General features: G+C 44.3%; 1 protein-coding gene across 6 annotated transcripts in view; it reads left to right on the top strand.

Moving 5' to 3' along the window:
- Positions 1 to 17,466, top strand: part of LOC145355298 (solute carrier organic anion transporter family member 1C1-like) — a 58,517-nt gene extending 41,051 nt beyond the window's left edge. For all 6 annotated transcript variants that reach the window (XM_080207218.1, XM_080207213.1, XM_080207216.1 and 3 more), the window contains 3 exons: positions 3,571 to 3,635; positions 9,314 to 9,431; positions 16,169 to 17,466. In XM_080207218.1, the coding sequence (XP_080063344.1) occupies positions 3,571 to 3,635; positions 9,314 to 9,431; positions 16,169 to 16,394 (409 nt within the window). In that variant the 3' untranslated portion in view covers positions 16,395 to 17,466. The remainder of the gene's footprint in view (positions 1 to 3,570; positions 3,636 to 9,313; positions 9,432 to 16,168) is intronic.
- The last annotated feature ends 437 nt before the right edge of the window (positions 17,467 to 17,903 follow it).

Below are 17,903 nucleotides of genomic sequence, written 5' to 3'. Positions count from 1 at the left end.
CCCACATCCAGAATCCACAGCCAGAGGAAACAACATCCCTGCAAACAGCTTGACCAGCCCTGACAGAATTTTATACCTTTCAATAAGAACCGCGCCCCCCCCATACTAAATTCCAGTGAATACAGGCCCAGTTGACTCAATCTCTCCTTGTACCACAATCCTGCCATCCTTGGAATCAGTTTGGTCAACCTTTGCTGTACTCTCTCTCTGGTAAGTATATCCTTTCTTAGATAAGGAGACCAAAACAGCCTCAACCCTCCATGAGTGGAGTCACCAAGGCCTTGAACAGTTGCAGTAAGACATCCTTGTGTCTGTTCTCAAATCTGCAGGCTTGCTTTCAGTGACTGATCTAAGAGGACATCTAGGTCCTTTTGTACATCAACATTTCCCAACCTGTCACTATTTAAATAATTCTTTGCATTCTGTTTCTCTGTCCAAAGTAGATAATCTCACGTTTATCCACACTATACTGTATTTGCCATGTATATGCCCACTCAATCAATTTGTCTGAATCACCTTGAAGTTTCTTGACAATCTCCTCACCACTCACATTCCCACCAAGTTTCATAGCACCAGCAAACGTTGAAATATTACTCTTGGTACCTTCATCCAAATCATTGACCTGTATTGTGAATCAATGGGGCCCAACCACTGATCTCTGCGGTACCCAACTAGTCACTGCCTATCACTTTGAAAAAGACTCATTTATTCCTACTCTGTTTCCTGTCTGCTAATCAGTTCTCAAACAATATGAATGTATTATCCCCAATCCCATGTAGTTTAATTCTGCACGCTGACCTCTTATATGAGACTTCATCAAAAGCTTTCTGAAAATCCAAATAACTAGCACCCACTTTTCTATTATCCAGTGGATTTGCCAAGCATGATTTCCCTTTCAAATATCCTTTGTCTAACCCCATTGATATTTTTCTAAGTGTCTTGTTTTCATATCGTTCGTAATAGGCTCATGTATTTTCTCTGCTGCTGATGTTTGGTTAGCCAATATGTAATTCCCTGTTTTCTTCCTCCCTCATTTTTTTTAAATAGTGGGGTTGCATTCGCCACCCTCCAATCTGCCAGAACTTTTCCCAAAATGTACAACTTAGGAAGATGACAACCAACACATCTGTTATTTCCTTAGCCACCTTCTTTAGTACCCTGGGATATCGATCATCACACAGTGCGAATTTATTAGCTTTCTATCCCAATAATTTCTGTAGCACTTTGTGTTTTAGTAATACTAATTTCCTTCCATCCCACTTCTCCCTTTCTTTGGTTCTTTAGCTCTTTCTGGAAAGTTATTTCTCTTAAAGTAGTGGTTTAATTTCTCTGCCATTTCCTTGTTCTGTATTTATAAATTCTCCTGTTTCAGAATGTAAGGGACCTACATTTGTCTTCATTACTCTCTTTCCTTTTACATACTTGTTGGAGCTTTTACAGTCTGTTCTACGTTACTTGAAAGTTTGCACTATTGCTTCCCTCTTACTCGATGGAGCTCTGAATTGTGTTGGGAATTCTATGCTGAATTCAGTTGATTTTTGTTGCAGATCTGTGCAAGCTTCTTGACGTCACAGCAGACATTCTTGGTTGTGGATCACACGCAAAGTTTCTGTGATTTCCCTTCCTTTGTACGAGAGTTTGGCAGTCAACTGTCCCTCTTCCTTCAGCTGAACATCCCCTGGACGGTGGAGGTTTATCGTTACTGTGTCTAAAAGAGTTGCAACTCCAGCTCTATTGTCTCTCTTGAAGGTTTCTGGGTGGCACGGTGGTTAGCACTGCTGCTTCACAGCATCAGGGACCTGGGTTCAATTCCCAGCTTGGGTCACTGTCATTGTGGAGTTTGCATGTTCTCCCTGTACGTGTGCGGGTTTCCTCTGGGTGCTACTGTTTCCTCCCACAGCCCAAAGATATGCAGATTAGGTGGGTGAACCATGCTAAACTCTCCCTCAGTGTAACTGAGCAGGTGCCTGAATGTGGCAACTAGGGGAATTTCACAGTAACTTCATTGCAATATGAAGGTAAGCTTATATTTATTTAGCTTAGTATGTGAGCTTATTTTTAAGCTTATATTTATTCAATAGAATAAACTTTACTTTTTGCTGTGGCATACTGATTTAAAATGGCCCTTCTTGCAGGAATGACAATTTGCATTTTTAGAGGGGCATTTTTTGCGCTGACGCTGTCTTTTCCTGCCACTAGGAGAACACCGAATAATGGCAGCTACTGAACCCTCTTCACTTTCTCCTGTTTTGCTGCTGTTATTTCCATTGCTACAAACTGCAGTGTCTCCACCAGATTTCCCTCCCCGCTTCAATAAAAATTTGACTTGATTTCCTGATTCCTGCCTGCCTCGCCATCTGCAAGGAGCCAAGTTACATCAATAGTTCTGATTAACTTGTTAATTTGGGACCCAGTTTGTTTCCATGCAGTTGGGAATGATCGCATCCATTGTCAAGGGCACCTGGTGTGATATGTTACTCTAATAATGGGCTGTAAACCTCATCTATTCAGACAGCCCACTTCAGTGGTACTGTCCTTGCCTTCTGTGGCATATACGCAGTGCCTGATGACAAATTGAAAAAAAGATGGTTTAAGTTTCTGTTTATATTGAGTCACAATGTTAAATGTTCACCTGACTCACTGGTTTGCAAAGAAAAAAAGGGAGCTTGAAAGCTCCATGAATTTCAATTTGATGTGTTCTATTATTAAGGCTGTCCATTGTGAACTCTGATCCTTAAGCTCTCTGAATTCATCTTGTCGCAGCTTCTGATGGTCACGATTTATATTCCAAAAAAAATGTTGTCAGATTTTGCCACTCGATCAGATGGAGGTCATTAGACCTGGTGCAGTAATGCAAAAATAGTGTAGAGTCAGTTTTCTGAGCCATGCTACCATCTTTTTATTTGTTAGTGTCACAAGTAAGGCTTACATTGACACCGCAATGAAGTTACTGTGAAATTCCCCTCGTGGCCACATTCTGGCACCTGTTCAGATCAACGCACCTGACCAGCACGTCTTTAGTACTGGGGGGAAACCGGAACACCCGGAGGAAACTCAGGCAGACGGGGGGGAGAGTATGCAAACTCCATACAGACAGTGACCCAAGCTGAGAATTGAACCCAGGTCCCTGGCGCGGTGAGGCAGCAGTGCTAACCACTGTGCTGCCCCTAACAAGTCTCCATTCCAGGAGCACTACTTGGTAAATTGCTTACTGTGTGTCTACTGATACTTTAACTGTGGGGTTACCATAAAAGAAAGTATCGCAGATGTTGCGTTGAGCTTATTTATTGTAGAATGTTCTTTTTCTTGAACCTTGTACTGTCTTCCCCATCTCCAGTTATTATTGGTAGAGCTTTTTCTTTGCAACCAATCTATAGTGTGATGATTCACCAATATTAATATATTTGATGACTTAAGTTAAGCCTGTTTAGAATGGTGTATAAATAACGCGCCCACATTCAACTTGCCCATTCTCCACCTTTGTCCATTACTGTACAACCTTACATAGACGCATTCCTTGTGTGTGTTTGCTTCAATATTGACAGCAATGTTTCTCTTGTTCATTCTCAGGAGTAATGAGCCGGAGCTGAAACCATTGGCGATAGGTGTACAAACCTTGTTAGTAAGAACACTTGGTGAGATGCTTCATTTTCCTTTTTGTTTTGATGAATCGGAAACATTTGTCTCGATATCTGGAAGAATGGGGGTGGGTGGGGTGGTGGTGAGGTGTTGGAGTCGTGGTAGTATTGCTGGAATCTTAAACGTCATGAGACAATTTCTCCCCTCATGTTATATCCATTAACTCTTAAGGTTTTGCTAGAAAAAGCAACTGAGGATATGGGAACAGAGGAACAAAATATCATACAGCCCCTCAAACCTGCTCCAATATTGAATTAAAACATGGCTGATCCATTCCACAACTCCATTTACTAGTTTTAGTTCCATAAGTTCCATAGCTCTACAGACTTGTATTGCACTTGGTCTACAAAGCTCCAATTGTCCCCAGCATCCATGGAAACTCATCATCAGTCCGCCTTGTTGGCCAACGAGGGGCATACACGCGGTGGGCCGTGCGAGGGCTGCTCTTGGATGTCGCTTCGAGAGTTGCCTAGTGCTTCACGTCGTTAGTGTACGCTTAAACTGGACCAGCTGACGGGCAACACGACAGCTCAGTGACTATCACTGTTTGCTGTGCAGATACATGGACCTGGGTTGGATGTCCGACTTGGGTCGGTGTCTGTGGGAGTTTGCACATTCTCCCCGTGCTTGCGTGGGTTTTCTCCGGGTGCTCCGGTTTCCTCCCACACCCCAAAAACGTGCTTTTAGGCTGATTAGTGTTAACAAATTGTCCCTAAATTAGACCTCCCTCAATCTGGCACACGTATAATTCTCTACATTTGCACACCTTTATTGTGGAGTCCAAGAGGCGTAGGCAAAAGTCACAGGTAGAAGAAGGATTGGAATGAGGACTGACTGAATGTTAAAATGGCGGCGCGGGCTTGTTGGACCGAAGGGCCTGTTTCCTGTGCTGTGTTGTTCTTTGTTCATTTCTGATATCACTAATACAAAACAACTAAAAGAGATCTTAAGTTTAACTTTATTTATTAGTGTCACAAGCAAGCTTACATTAACACTGCAATGAAGTCACTGTGAAAATCCCCTAGTTGCCACACTCCCAGTGCCTGTTTGGGTACACCGAGGGAGAAGTTAGCATCTCAGCTGCAGGTCATCAATTCAGGAGTTCCTCAGAATAGTGCCCTAGACCCAACCATCTTCAGCTGCTTCATCAATGACCTTCCTTCCATCATAAAGATCAGAATGGGCATGTTTGCTGATGATTGCACAATGTTCAGCACCATTCGCGACTGCTCAGATACTAAAGCAGTCCATGTATAAATGCAACAAGACTGGACAATATTCAGACTTGGGCTGACAAGCAGCAAAGAACATTCATGCCACACAAGTGCCAGGCAACGACTATCTCCAACAAGAATGTATCTAACCTCACCTCTTCACATTCAAGGGCATTCCCATTGCTGAATCTCCCACTATCAACATCCTTGGGGTTGCCATTGACCAGAAACTGAACTAGATTAGCCATATAAATACTGTGGCCTCCAGAATAGGTCGAAGGCTAGGAATCCTACGGCAAGTAACTCACCTCCTGACTCTCCAAAGCCTGTCCACCATCTGCTAGGGAAAGATCAATAAGATGGAATACTCTTCACTTGCCTGGATGGGTGCAGCTCCAACAACATTCAAGAAGTTTGACACTATCCAGGATAAAGCAGCCCACTTGTTACCTCTGCCATAAATATCCACTCCCTCCACCACTGATGAACGGTGGCAGCAGTGTGTACCATCTACAAGATGCATTGCAGGAGCTCACCAACATTCCTTAACCAGTGTATTCCAAACCCACAACCACCACTATATAGAAGAGCAAGGGCAGCAGATATCTGGGAACACCACCACTTGGAGGTTCTCCTCCAAGTCACCCAGCAACATGTCTTGGAAGTATATCACCCTTCCTTCATTGTTGCTGGGTCTCCCTCCTTACCAACACTGTGGATGTACTTGCACCTCGAAGACTACAGTGATTCATGAAGGCAGCTCACTACCACATTCTCTAGAGTAACTGGGGATAGGCAATAAATGCTGGCCTAGCCAGCGAAGCCTACATCTGTAAATAAATTTTACAACTTCTCTTGAGCCTGCTTTGTCTTTTGATAAGATCATGGCTGATCTGACAATGGCCTCAACTCTATTTTCCTGTCTACTCCTTCACCATAGCACTCCCTTGTCAGTCACGAATCCATCTAATTTGGTCTTAAAGTACCCATTCACTCTGCGTCCACTGTTCTCTAGTGAAAAGCATTCAGCTGACTAACAACCCTCTAAGAAAAAAACATTCTCATCTCAATCTTAAATGGGATGACCTTTATTTTTAAACTGTTTTAGTCCCCCCCACGAGAAGAAATATCCTTTCAGCATTCATCTATCAAGCCCTCTTTAGGGTCTTGCATGTTTCAATAAAATCACCCCTTCATTCTTCTAAACTCTGGTGGTTACAGGTCCAACCTGTTCAACAATTCTTCATAAGATAAGCTTCTCATCTAAGAATCTGTTCAGTGAACCTTCTCTGTACTGCTCCTAATGCAATCATATGCTTAAGGTAAGAATAAAGCACAGTGCTCCAAATGTAGTCTCACTAATGCCCTATGCATCTCTTAGAAAACTTTCTTACTTTTGTATTCCATGCAATAAAGGATAGCATTCCAAGGGGAATGCAAAATAAAGTAGGAAAGGTTTTGCTATAATTGTGCAAGACATTGAGGAGATCACATCCTGAGTATAAAATGACAATCAACCACAGTCATTCATTGTATCAATTTCAAAAAGCTTTTATCTGCTGTAAATAATAATGAATTATTATTTATTATTAGTAATTATAGAATTTCTTAACCTTGTGTCAACACACAAGCCACATCAAAGAAAGAATTAATTTATTCACAAGGTATTAAACCAAGCTGAAACTGCCCTGCAAGTTATAAAAACAGTGCTTGCTGAGCTGAGTGCAATAGTCACCCTTGGAGCTCAGCCAGGCATTCATAATGAATCAACAGAAGCATTTCAGCTCCAAGCTTCTGATCTTGGCCATTGAGTATAGAATGGAGCAGGCAGTCAGGAAGGCATCCTCATTCGCCTGCTCCCACGCCTTGCTAAGGGGGCCTGTAACAGCAGGGGCTCGAGGGCCAAATTCACGTTCAACCCAACTGCCTGCCTTTCCTCTGTGGCTGAGTTCAGGCCTGGGTACCCCTGGCAAGATCTTGAGGGGTTTTGTGACTGGTGGACACCACTGGAGCTGGAGTGTGTCATCAGCCCTGATGATGACATTTTAAATTAGTTTGATAAGTTTCTGTCCATGGTTGGTCCGTAGCTCAATAAGATCAATGTATGGTATATTTCACTTGGCAATGTCTGATGAGTTGGTGTGTGAAGGTTATAAATCAGTAGTAGTGCAGGCTTTTTTTTAATGGTTCAACCTGTATCCATGAGGTACCATCGGGGAAACTTGAAACCGTGCAGCCTGATTCCATCTGACAGTGGTAATTGTAAAGTACACACTTCCGCCTTGTGTTGATCTCAGCACAATTATATTTTTTATTCATTCGTGGAATACGGGCATCACTGGCTGGCCAACATTTATTGCCCATCTTTAGCCGACTTTGAACTAAGTGGCTTGCTAGGCCATTCCAGAGGGCAGCTGAGAGTCTGCTGTGGCTCTGGGGTCACACATAGGCCAGGCCTACTTTAAAACGGGCATTAATTAACCAGATGGGCTTTCCTGACAATTGGTAATCGTTCCATAGTCATCAGTAGACTCTTAATTCCTAATATTTTTATTGAATTCAAATTCCACCATCTGCCGTGGCAGGGTTCGAACCCAGGCCCCCAAAGCACGAGCTGAGTGTTTAGATTAATAGCCTAGTGATAATACCACTCATCGACTCCCCTATATATCCAAAGCAGTAACTTTGAAATTGTTGCTTTGAAGGATAGAACTTGAATATTAGCACTAAATAGGGAAACATGTTGCTGAAGTTTTTATCTTGCACTCAACAGGTCAAGCACAAGAATGCCAAATTTTGAACAATCACAACAATTTACACTACAGGAGAAAAGGGTATTGATTGGTTGTAATTAGCTGAGGTGTTTCTGGAGAAAACAGCAGGGAACTATAGGCTCCCCAAGCCTCTGGTGTCCTTTGATCCTGCTGTACTTTGGGGGCGTTTAAGAGATCCGTGGATAGGTTTATGGATGGAAAGGGTTTGGTTTAGGTTAGAGGGTCATTGTTTTTTAACTGGTCGGCGCAACATCATGGGCCGAAGGGCCTGTTCTGCGCTGTAATGTTCTATGTTCTATGTTCAAGTTATAGTGATGGTTTGAAATTTGGCATTCTTGTGTTTGTCCTAATGAGTGTGAGACAAAACCCTTTAACACATCTTCCTTTCCAGCAATATTCAACCTTGCAGTTGTTTGACCCCCCTTAGAAACTTTTTTCTATTATAGATAACCTGTCCTTTGCAACTTTGGCAAAACACCCACAATCCTGTTCAAAAATTGAATGCTGGTAAAGCAGAGCTCTGCACCCCGTGGTCACAGGCATTATCTGAGCTCTGCTTTTAATTAGGATGCAGAGCCAGTAGTATAGCTCGGTGCAGATACATAGAAAACACAACATGGGAAATGGTCAGTCAGATGTGACTTGAATTAACAATAAGCTTTGTTACCAAACAAAGAGCAAAATATGTACCACATATATTCAATATATGATGGCACAGTGGTTAGCATTGCTGCCAGGGATCTGGGTTCGATTCCTAGCTTGGGTGAGTTTGCAGTTCTCCTCGTGTTTGCATGGGTTTCCTCCGGGTGCTCCAGTTTCCTCCCCCAGCCAGAAAGACGTGCTGGTTAGGTGCTTTGGCCATGCTGAATTCTCACTCAGTGAACCCCCAACAGGCGCCAGAGTGTGGCGACCATGGGATATTCACAGTGACTTCATTGACGTGTTAATGTAAGCTTACTTGTGACTAATAAATAAATAAATTTTTATAAACTAAACAAGGTCAGACTAAATTACAATGTGACTGCTTCACTTAACTCTCCAGCTCTAAATGCAAGTCTCTTCTTGCCTTGTGGTATCTGTCGTTCTGCTGATTGGCTCACCTTCCATCGTATCTGGTCTGGTCATGTGATTCTCGGGAAATGACCCCCCCCCCCAACCACTTAAAGGGCCATGCTACTACATTGGGCTTCAAACTTGACACAACCAGCAGCTGTGACCCCTGGACACCAATCCATTTCCCGCGTAGAACTTTCAAGACACTAAGAAGCCTTAAACTTGGTTAACATCATTCATAAGCAAAACAACGTGCTCGCAGGGATGATTATGTTTGTGCTCTGCGTCTCCCAAGGTTGCTGGAGTGGGAGAACAAAAGTGGCACTGAATGAAATTGACAGGGTTGAATGTTCCCATTGCCTTGGTGAAAAATGAATTGTGTTCAACAGCAAAACTATTCCATTAGGTAGGGAAAAAAAATCAACCAGACAAGAAAAGGTTTGAAGGCTCCAGCATCCTGTGCATAATACATTTTAAACTGAAAATAGCCAATGGTTGGACTGAACGGAAATATGAGCTGGGAAAATGGCAATCTGCGCTTGGGGAAATGAAGCAGTTCAGCGTAATTGTGTAAATGGTCACAGGGTACGGCTGGAATAGTGATTGATAACTGCCTCCTCCTCCCTGTTACAGCTGGAATCCCTGCTCCGATTTACTTTGGAGCTTTGATTGACAAAACATGCCTGAAATGGGGAACTAACAGGTGTGGGGAGCGAGGAGCCTGCAGGATTTACAACTCTGATGTTTTCAGGTAAGAATGGGTTGCTGGCTCAATGCAATGGATGTGATTGAGGTCCAAGGTGCAATGATCCAGACTGTCTTTAAAGGGAGAAATTAAGAGTTTGGCTTATAAATTCAATAAGTGAAACCAGCAGGAAAAATCTGCCCTCCAACTGGGTTATTAGATAGAAAGAAAGACTGCCGTTTACGTATCATTCCCCTTTCCTGAATGCAGAATGCCCAGAATCACTTTACAAGCACCTAAGTACACGTAGCAAACTCCCACAAACAGCAGTGTGATAATAAAAACATAAGAACATAAGAAATAGGAGCAGGAGTAGGCCATCTGGCCCTTCGAGCCTGCCCCGCCATTCAATAAGATCATGGCTGATCTGTCGTGGCTCAGTTCCACTTTCCCGCCCTCTCCCCATAACCCTTAATCCCCTCTCTTATCAAAAACCCATCAACCTGCTTCTTGAAAATATTTAGCGAGGCAGCCTCCACCACTTCAACGGGTAGAGAATTCCAGAGATTCACCACCCTTTGAGTGAAGAAGTTCCTCCTCAACTCCGTTCTAAACCGCCCCCCCTTTATCTTGAGGCTGTGCCCCCTAGTCCTAGTGTCTTTTTTGAGCGGGAAGAGTCTCTCCACCTCTATCCTATCCATCCCATTCATAATGACCAATCTGTTTCAGCTTCGTTTTATTCTTTATTCCAATTCAGTCCAATCAAATCAAATCCAATTCAGAGTCCCAACGAGTTGAGACATTCCCAATCCAAGCTGACAAGACAGGGCTCTCACCTCCTGTCTTGGGCTTGATCTACATGATCCAAGCTGATTGGAGTAGGTATAGCTCCCCCTCCAAGGCTTGATCTCATTTGCATCTTAGCCAAAAGGCCGAGAAGCCACTTGAAAAAATTGCTTCAAATGAAGCTAAAATGTAACCTAATGACTTCAACCAAGTGCAGCATGTCGATACTACACTTGATCTCAGCCAAAAGGTCAAGAAGCAAGATGTTCAGTTATTACAGTAGGGATAAACATTGGCCCAGACACCCTGGATAACTTCCCTGGATTATATTTTAGAACAGTGCCAGGACACCTTTCAATTTACTGAAGGCAGGTATGGCCTCAGTGACGCACGTCATCTGAAAGACAATGCAGCACATCCCTCGAAGTGTTAGCCTACAAAATGTACACAAAATTGGCGTGTGATTTAAACTAGAGGTTTGCTAACGTCTGGGCTAAGGTTGGCAGAAGGATCTAGATAGGCTGGGCGAATGGGCCAGGAACTGGCAAATGGAATTTAATGTTGGCAAGTGTGAGGTGGTCCACTTTGGTAGGAAAAATGGTAGGAAGGACTATTACTTACGAGGCGAAAAACTGCAGCAGGCGACGGTGCAGAGGGACCTCGGGGTCCTTGTGCATGAGTCACAAAAACCCAGCTTGCAGGTGCAGCAGGTGGTCAGGAAGGCGAATGGGATGCTGGCCTTCATCGCGAAGGGGATTGAATATAAAAGTAGGGAGGTCTTGCTGCAGCTGTATAGGGCATTGGTGAGGCCGCAGCTGGAGTACTGTGTGCAGTTTTGGGCGCCGTACTTACGCAAGGATATTTTGGCCTTGGAGGGAGTGCAGAGGAGGTTTACTAGGCTGATACCGGAGTTGAGGGGGTTGAGCTATGATGAGAGGCTGAATAAACTAGGCTTGTACTCGTTAGAGTTTAGAAGAATGAGGGGAGATCTCATTGAGACGTATAAGATGATGAATGGGATGGATAGGATAGAGGTGGAGAGACTCTTCCCGCTCAAAAAAGACAGTAGGACTAGGGGGCACAGCCTCAAGATAAAGGGGGGCGGTTTAGAACGGAGTTGAGGAGGAACTTCTTCACTCAAAGGGTGGTGAATCTCTGGAATTCTCTGCCCGTTGAAGTGGTGGAGGCTGCCTCACTAAATATTTTTAAGAAGCGGGTTGATGGGTTCTTGATAAGAGAGGGGATTAAGGGTTATGGGGAGAGGGCGGGAAAGTGGAACTGAGCCACGACAGATCAGCCATGATCTTATTGAATGGCGGGGCAGGCTCGAAGGGCTAGATGGCCTACTCCTGCTCCTATTTCTTATGTTCTTATGACATTCAAATTCTTTATGCTCCTCTCCACAAATAAACTGTGAGGCACTTAATTATGCTAAGACCCAACCTGACCTGAGTACATTTATTGAATAAAGTTCGACCTCATTGTTCCAGAGGAGCAGTTGGAGTGGTGATTCAGTGAAGAGAGCTCGTCGGTAAGAGGGACTTTCACCTTACTTTTTTTTTGGGAGTTCTTTTCCCTAAGGCAGCCAGGAATGTAAAACCGGAAATAGGCCCCAGTGAGACCTGGGTAGTTTTTTTTTCGCCCAGTGATTTTGAACGGGGAGGAAACCTGAAACTCTACACATTGTGGAGCCTCCCACCCTCCCCCCTCCTCTAACCTTAAAAAAAAAGACTTGGAGTGAGAGCAGGTAAGCTTTCTCTTTTTTTTCACTTATTCCTCTAACCTAAGGGGGGTTGGGGAGGACGGTGAGGGAATATCAGGCAAGATCTTTTTTTATCTAGGGGAATGACAGCAAAGGCAGTGCAATGTTATTCCTGCAGAATGTCTGCGGTGAGGGATACCATCAGGGTCCCTGCTGATTTTGCCTGTGGGAAGTGCACCCATCTCCAGCTCCTCAAAAACTGCTGGAGCTGGAGCGGGATGAACTTGGGGAGGCAGAAGTGATCGTAGATAAAAGCTTCAAGGATTGAGATACTCCAAAGAATGAAACTAGATGGGCTGGGAGGAAGGAGCCAGTGCAGGGGATCCCTTGTGATCATTCCCCTCAGCAACAAGTATACCGTGTTGGATACTGTTGAGGGGGGATGACCTACCAGGGGTAAGCCAGGGTGACCGGATCTCCAGCACTGAGTCCGTCCCTGTGCCTCAGAAGGGAAGCGGGGAGAGCACTAGTAATTGGGGACGTTACAGGGACAGATGGGAGGTTCTGCGGCAGCAAAAGAGACCCGCGGATGGTATGTTGTCTCCCGGGTGCAAGGGTCCATGACATCTCGGACTGTGTTTTCATGATCCTTAAGGGGGAGGGGGATCAATTGCAGGTCGTACTGCACATCAGTACCAACGACATAGGTAGAAGAAGGGATGGGGATTTAGGGAGCTGGGATGGAAACTGAGAGACAGGACAAAGTGTGCTATCATCTCTGGTTTGTTGCCAATGCCTTGTGCTAGTGAGTTGAGGAACAGGGAGAGAGTGCAGCTTAACATGTGTCTGCAGGGATGGTGTAGGAGAGAGGGTTTCATTTACACGGACATTTGGAGCACATTCTGGGGAAGGTGGGACCTGTACAACAGCACGATTTGCACCTGAACCAGAGGGGCACCAATATCCTGGGAGGGGCATTTGCTACGGCTCTTCGGGGTGGGTTTAAACTAATTTGTCAGGGGGATGGAAAAATGAGCTGTAGTCCAGAAGCCGGTGTTGAGGGTTGTGAGGTACTGAGGAAGGGATCAAGATCGCAGGAGTGTACAGGCAGATAGGATGGTGGGTTGAAGTGTATCTACTTCAAGGCAAGGAGCTTCTGGAATAAGGTAGGTGAACTTGGAGCGTGGATTGGTACTTGGGCCGTTACAGAGACGTGGTTAGAACGGGGCCAGGAATGATTGTTGGCAGTTCCAGGATATAGATCTTTCAGTAAGAGTAGGGAAGGCAGTAAAAGAGGTGGCGGAGTAGCATTGTTAATCAAGGATAGTTTAACGGCTGCAGAAAGGTATTTCGAGGGGGATCTGTCTACTGAGATAATATGGGCTGAAGTTAGAAATAGGAAAGGATTGGTCACGTTGTTAGGAGTTTTCTACTGGCCCCCAAATAGTAATAGAGATGTGGAGGAGGAAATGGCAAAGCAGATTATGGATAGGTGTGGAGGTCACAGGGTAGTTATCATGGGTGGCTTTAACTTTCCAAATATTGATTGGAAAGTTTATAGGTAGAATAGATCGGATGGGGCACTTTTTGTACAGTGTGTGCAGAAGGGTTTCCTGACACAATATGTGGATAAGCTGACAAGAGGTGAGGCCACATTGGACTTGGTACTGGGTAATGAACCAGGCCAAGTGTTAGATTTGTTTGTGGGAGAGCGCTTTGGAGATAGTGACCACAATTCGGTGTCCTACGTTATTGCAATGGAGTGGGATAGGGCCACATGACAGGGCAAGGTTTATAATTGGGGCAGAGGTAATTATGATGCGATTAGGCAAGAATTAGGAAGCATAAGATGGAAACAGAAACTGTCAGGTATGGACACAAATGAAAAGTGGAGCTGCGTGTCCTTGATAGGTATGTCCCTGTCAGGCAGGGAGGGAATGGCCGAGTGAGGGATCCATGGTTCACAAAGGAGGTTGAATGTCTTGTCAAGAGGAAAAAGGAAGTGTATGTAAGGTTGGGTCGCTTGAGGGTTACAAGGTAGCTAGGAATGAGTTTGAAAAAAGGGCTTAGGAGAGCTTAGGAAGGGGCATGAGAACTCCTTGGCGGGTCGGATAAAGGAAAGCCCCAAGGCTTTTTACTCTCACGTGAGAAGTAAAAGAATGACCAGGGTGAGGTTAGGGCCAGCCAAGGATAGTAGTGGGAACTTGTACATGGAGTCAGAAGAGATAGGTGAGGCGTTGAATGAATACTTTTCTTCAGCCTTCACGAAGGAGAAGGACCATGGTTTTGAGGATAAGAGTGTGATACAGGCTGATAGGATGGAGGAGGTAGATATTCTGAGGGAAGATATATTAGCAATTTTGAAAAACCTGAGGGCGGATAGGTCCCCTGGACCAGATGGGATACATCCTGGGATACTTTGGGAGGCAAGGGATGAGATTGCAGAGTCTTTATCTTTGACCTTCGGGTCCTCACTGTCCACGGGGATAGTGCCAGAGGACTGGAGAGTGGCAAATGTTGTTCATCTCTTCAAGAAAGGAAATAGGAATGATCCTGATAATTAAAGGCCAGTTAGACTTACTTTGGTGGTTGGTAAGTTAATGGAAAGCGTCCTGAGGGATAGGATTTATGACCATTTGGAAAGATGCAGCTTAATCCGGGATAGTCAGCACAGTTTCGTGAGGGATAAGTCCTGCCTCTCAAATTTGATTGAATTCTTTGAGGAGGTAACTAAGTGTGTAGATGAAGGTCGAGCAGTTGATGTGGTATACATGGATTTTAGTAAGACGTTTGATAAGGTTCCCCATGGTAGGCTCATGAAGAATGTGAGGAGGTGTGGGATAGAGGAAAATTTGGTCAATTGAATAAGTAACTGGCTGTCTTATAGAGAGTGGTGGTGGAGGGAAAATTTTCAGACTGGGGGCCAGTTACCAGCAGAATCAGTGCTGGGTCCTTTGCTATTTGTGATTTTTATCAATAACGTGGAAGAGTGGGCTGAAGGGTGGGTTAGTAAATTTGCTGATGACACCCAAGTTGGCAGAGTAGTGGATGAGGTGGAGGGCTCTTGTAGGCTGCAAAGAGATATTGATAGGATGCAGAGCTGGGCTGAAAAGTGGCAAATGGAGTTTAACCCTGATAAGTGTGAGGTGATTTATTTTGGTAGGACAAACTTGAATGCAGATTACAGGGTCAATGGCAGGATTCAAAGGAATGTGGAGGAACAGAGAGATCTTGGGGTTCATATCCACAGATTTCTGAAGGTTGCCACTCGAGTGGATAGAGCTGTGAAGAAGGCTTATAGTGTGTTAGCGTTTATTAATAGGGGTTTTGAGTTTAAGAGCCGTGGGGTTATGCTGCAACTATACCGGACCTTGGTGAGACCGCATTTGGAATATTGTGTGCAGTTCTGTTCACCTCACTATAAGAAGGATGTGGAAGCATTGGAGAGAGTGCAGAGGAGATTTCCAGGATGCTGCCTGGTTTGGAGGGTAGACCTTATGAGGAAAGGTTGAGGGAGCTGGGGCTTTTCTCTCTAGAGCGCAGGAGGATGAGAGGCGACATCATAGAGGTTTATAAGACGATGAGGGGGATAGATAGACATGCAGAGACTATTTCCTCAGGTGGATGTAGCTGTTACTAGGGGGCATAACTATAAGGTTCATGGTGGGAGATATAGGAGTGATGTCCGAGGAAGATTATTTACTCAGAGAGTGGTTGGGGTGTGGAATGCATTGTCTGCTATGATAGTGGAGTTGGACACTTTAGGAACTTTCAAGCGGTTATTGGAAAGGCATATGGAGCAGACCAGAATGATAGGGAGTGGGATAGCTTCGGACATAACTCAGCACAACATCGAGGACCAAAGGGCCTGTACTGTGGTACACTGTTCTATGTTCTAAAGTATGGCTGTATTTTTGCCCCATTGCAGTAACTTTTGAGTCATCAGGGTTCATTCCATGATGCTGTGATCCCTGGATGCAGGGTTAGTAGGTACTTTAGCCCAATCCTATCCCCATAACCCCACTCATATGCCAGCCATCTAACTGACACATATTGGGAAACTAAGGGGCAATTTAGCATGGTCGATCCAGCTAATCTGCAGATCTTTGGACTGGAGGAAACCGGAGCATCCGGAGGAAATCCACACAGGTATAGGGAGAAAGTGCAAACTCCACAGAGGCAGTTGCCCAAGGCTGGAATTGAACCCAGCTGCCTAGATGCAGCAGTGCTAAGTGCTGTGCCCTCCTGCTGTCCATTAAGGATTTTCTGCCCCAGGAGTATTAATGCCTTCTTCTTGTTCTCCCATCCCATGCAGGTATATCTTTCTGGGCTTACAAATGTCACTGCGTGGAGCTGGCCTGCTGGTGTTTTGTTTTATTTTTATGCAACTGCTGAAACGCTTTCCTGCCAAGGGCCACTGCGCAGAAGCTAATCGTGGGACTGAAATGGCCCTGGATCAGGACAAGGAACATGGGCCAGACAATGGAGATCTTTCCATCAAAATACCCACCAATGACTCAGACAAAGAATCCAATGTTTGAACAAGGACTTCAAAGCCAAGTGTAAAATAAAATATAACCATGCTGCAAATTTTGAGGCAAACATTTTAGTAAAAGAAAGCAAAAGATTTTATTTTTGTTAATTATAAAATCTAAGTGCAATAATCTTTTTTTAAAATTTCTCAGATTTATATTAATTATCTGTGCTTTTAAATAAATGTCTTGAGGACGGAGTAAAGTTGTCACTGAGGTAGGACATTTTCCATCAATTATGTTTTTTTAATGAGTTGTGTCTGAGGGAACTGTAACTGTGAACTGAAAACTATTTTACCTTTTGCCTAAACACGTTGGAAGTGAAATTTGGGATCTTCCTTTCGCCAGCAGTGTCAGGTAGTCGTCTAATCAATTGCCTGCTTCTGCTACACCATGCACACAGTTTAAATTTCCATGGAGAATGGTGCCTGCAGTAAACTGTACAGTGGATTCACCACAAAACTATTTTCTTATGATATTGCTGAAGATCCCCAATTTTTTTTCCCACGGTGTTTTCAAATCAATCTTCGGCAAATGTAGAATGTGCCTTTTTAGTGTCTTGGGCCAGAGTGGCGTTGTTGGCCATCGAGAGGACAACTGATGCCAGCCAAGTGTTATTAACAATTTGATGTGCTTTGGGTTAGAATAAGATTGGCTCACGTATTGATTTCTTCATTGAGTTGGAAAGGTCTTCCAACAATCGGATCAATTTATTATACATATCTTTTTTAAAACCTGAATTAACAGCACACTTACTTGGCTAGCGTCGATGATTGACAACTCTTTTGCAGGCAAGTTCTACCCTTATAACAGGCCTTAGTGACAGAGACCAGAGGTAGAATGTTCCCATCCCACCGGCCATGGAAGTTGTAGCGGGACGGATAGCGCCATGCAAGGGGCAATTTCCAGTCTTGGGACGAGCGGGGTGGAAAAATCCCACCCCAGATCCCCCCCATTTCTCAAGCAGAATGAGGAAGGGTGAATGGCGAAACTACTTTCTATCTGTTTTTGAAATATTTATCTTTTGCATTGTTCTTAATTCTTGAACCTAAGTATTTTCCCTGAAATCATTTACCTGTCAGCTTCCTAAACAAATAAACTGATTTCTATTTAAAACATGTTTGAAAGAGAATCACAGAGTCTGCACAGATGCATGAAATGCCCTGACCTGTCCACCTAATCCCACTTGCTAGCACTTGGCTCATAGCCTTCAATATTATGACGTGCCAGGTACTCATCCAGGTCCTTTTTAAAGGATATGAGGTATCCCCCCTCCACCGCCGTTCCATCTCGAACGCCTCAGTCAGGTCATATTTCAGTCTCCTGTGCTCCAACGAAAACAACCCCTATGCCCATAACCCCATTCATATGCTAGCCATCTAACTAACACATATTGGGAAACTGAGGGGCAATTTAGCATGGTCGATCCAGCTAACCAGCAGATCTTTGGACTGGAGGAAACTGGAGCATCCGGGGGAACCCCCACACAGGTCCAGAGAGAAAGTGCAAACTCTACGG

Source organism: Carcharhinus amblyrhynchos, chromosome 19 (genome assembly GCF_965287045.1).
Source record: "Carcharhinus amblyrhynchos chromosome 19, sCarAmb.v2.hapA, whole genome shotgun sequence".
Classification (NCBI taxonomy): Eukaryota; Metazoa; Chordata; class Chondrichthyes; order Carcharhiniformes; family Carcharhinidae; genus Carcharhinus; species Carcharhinus amblyrhynchos.
Note: the sequence above shows the minus strand (reverse complement) of the source record. Positions and strands in the feature narration are given on the sequence as shown.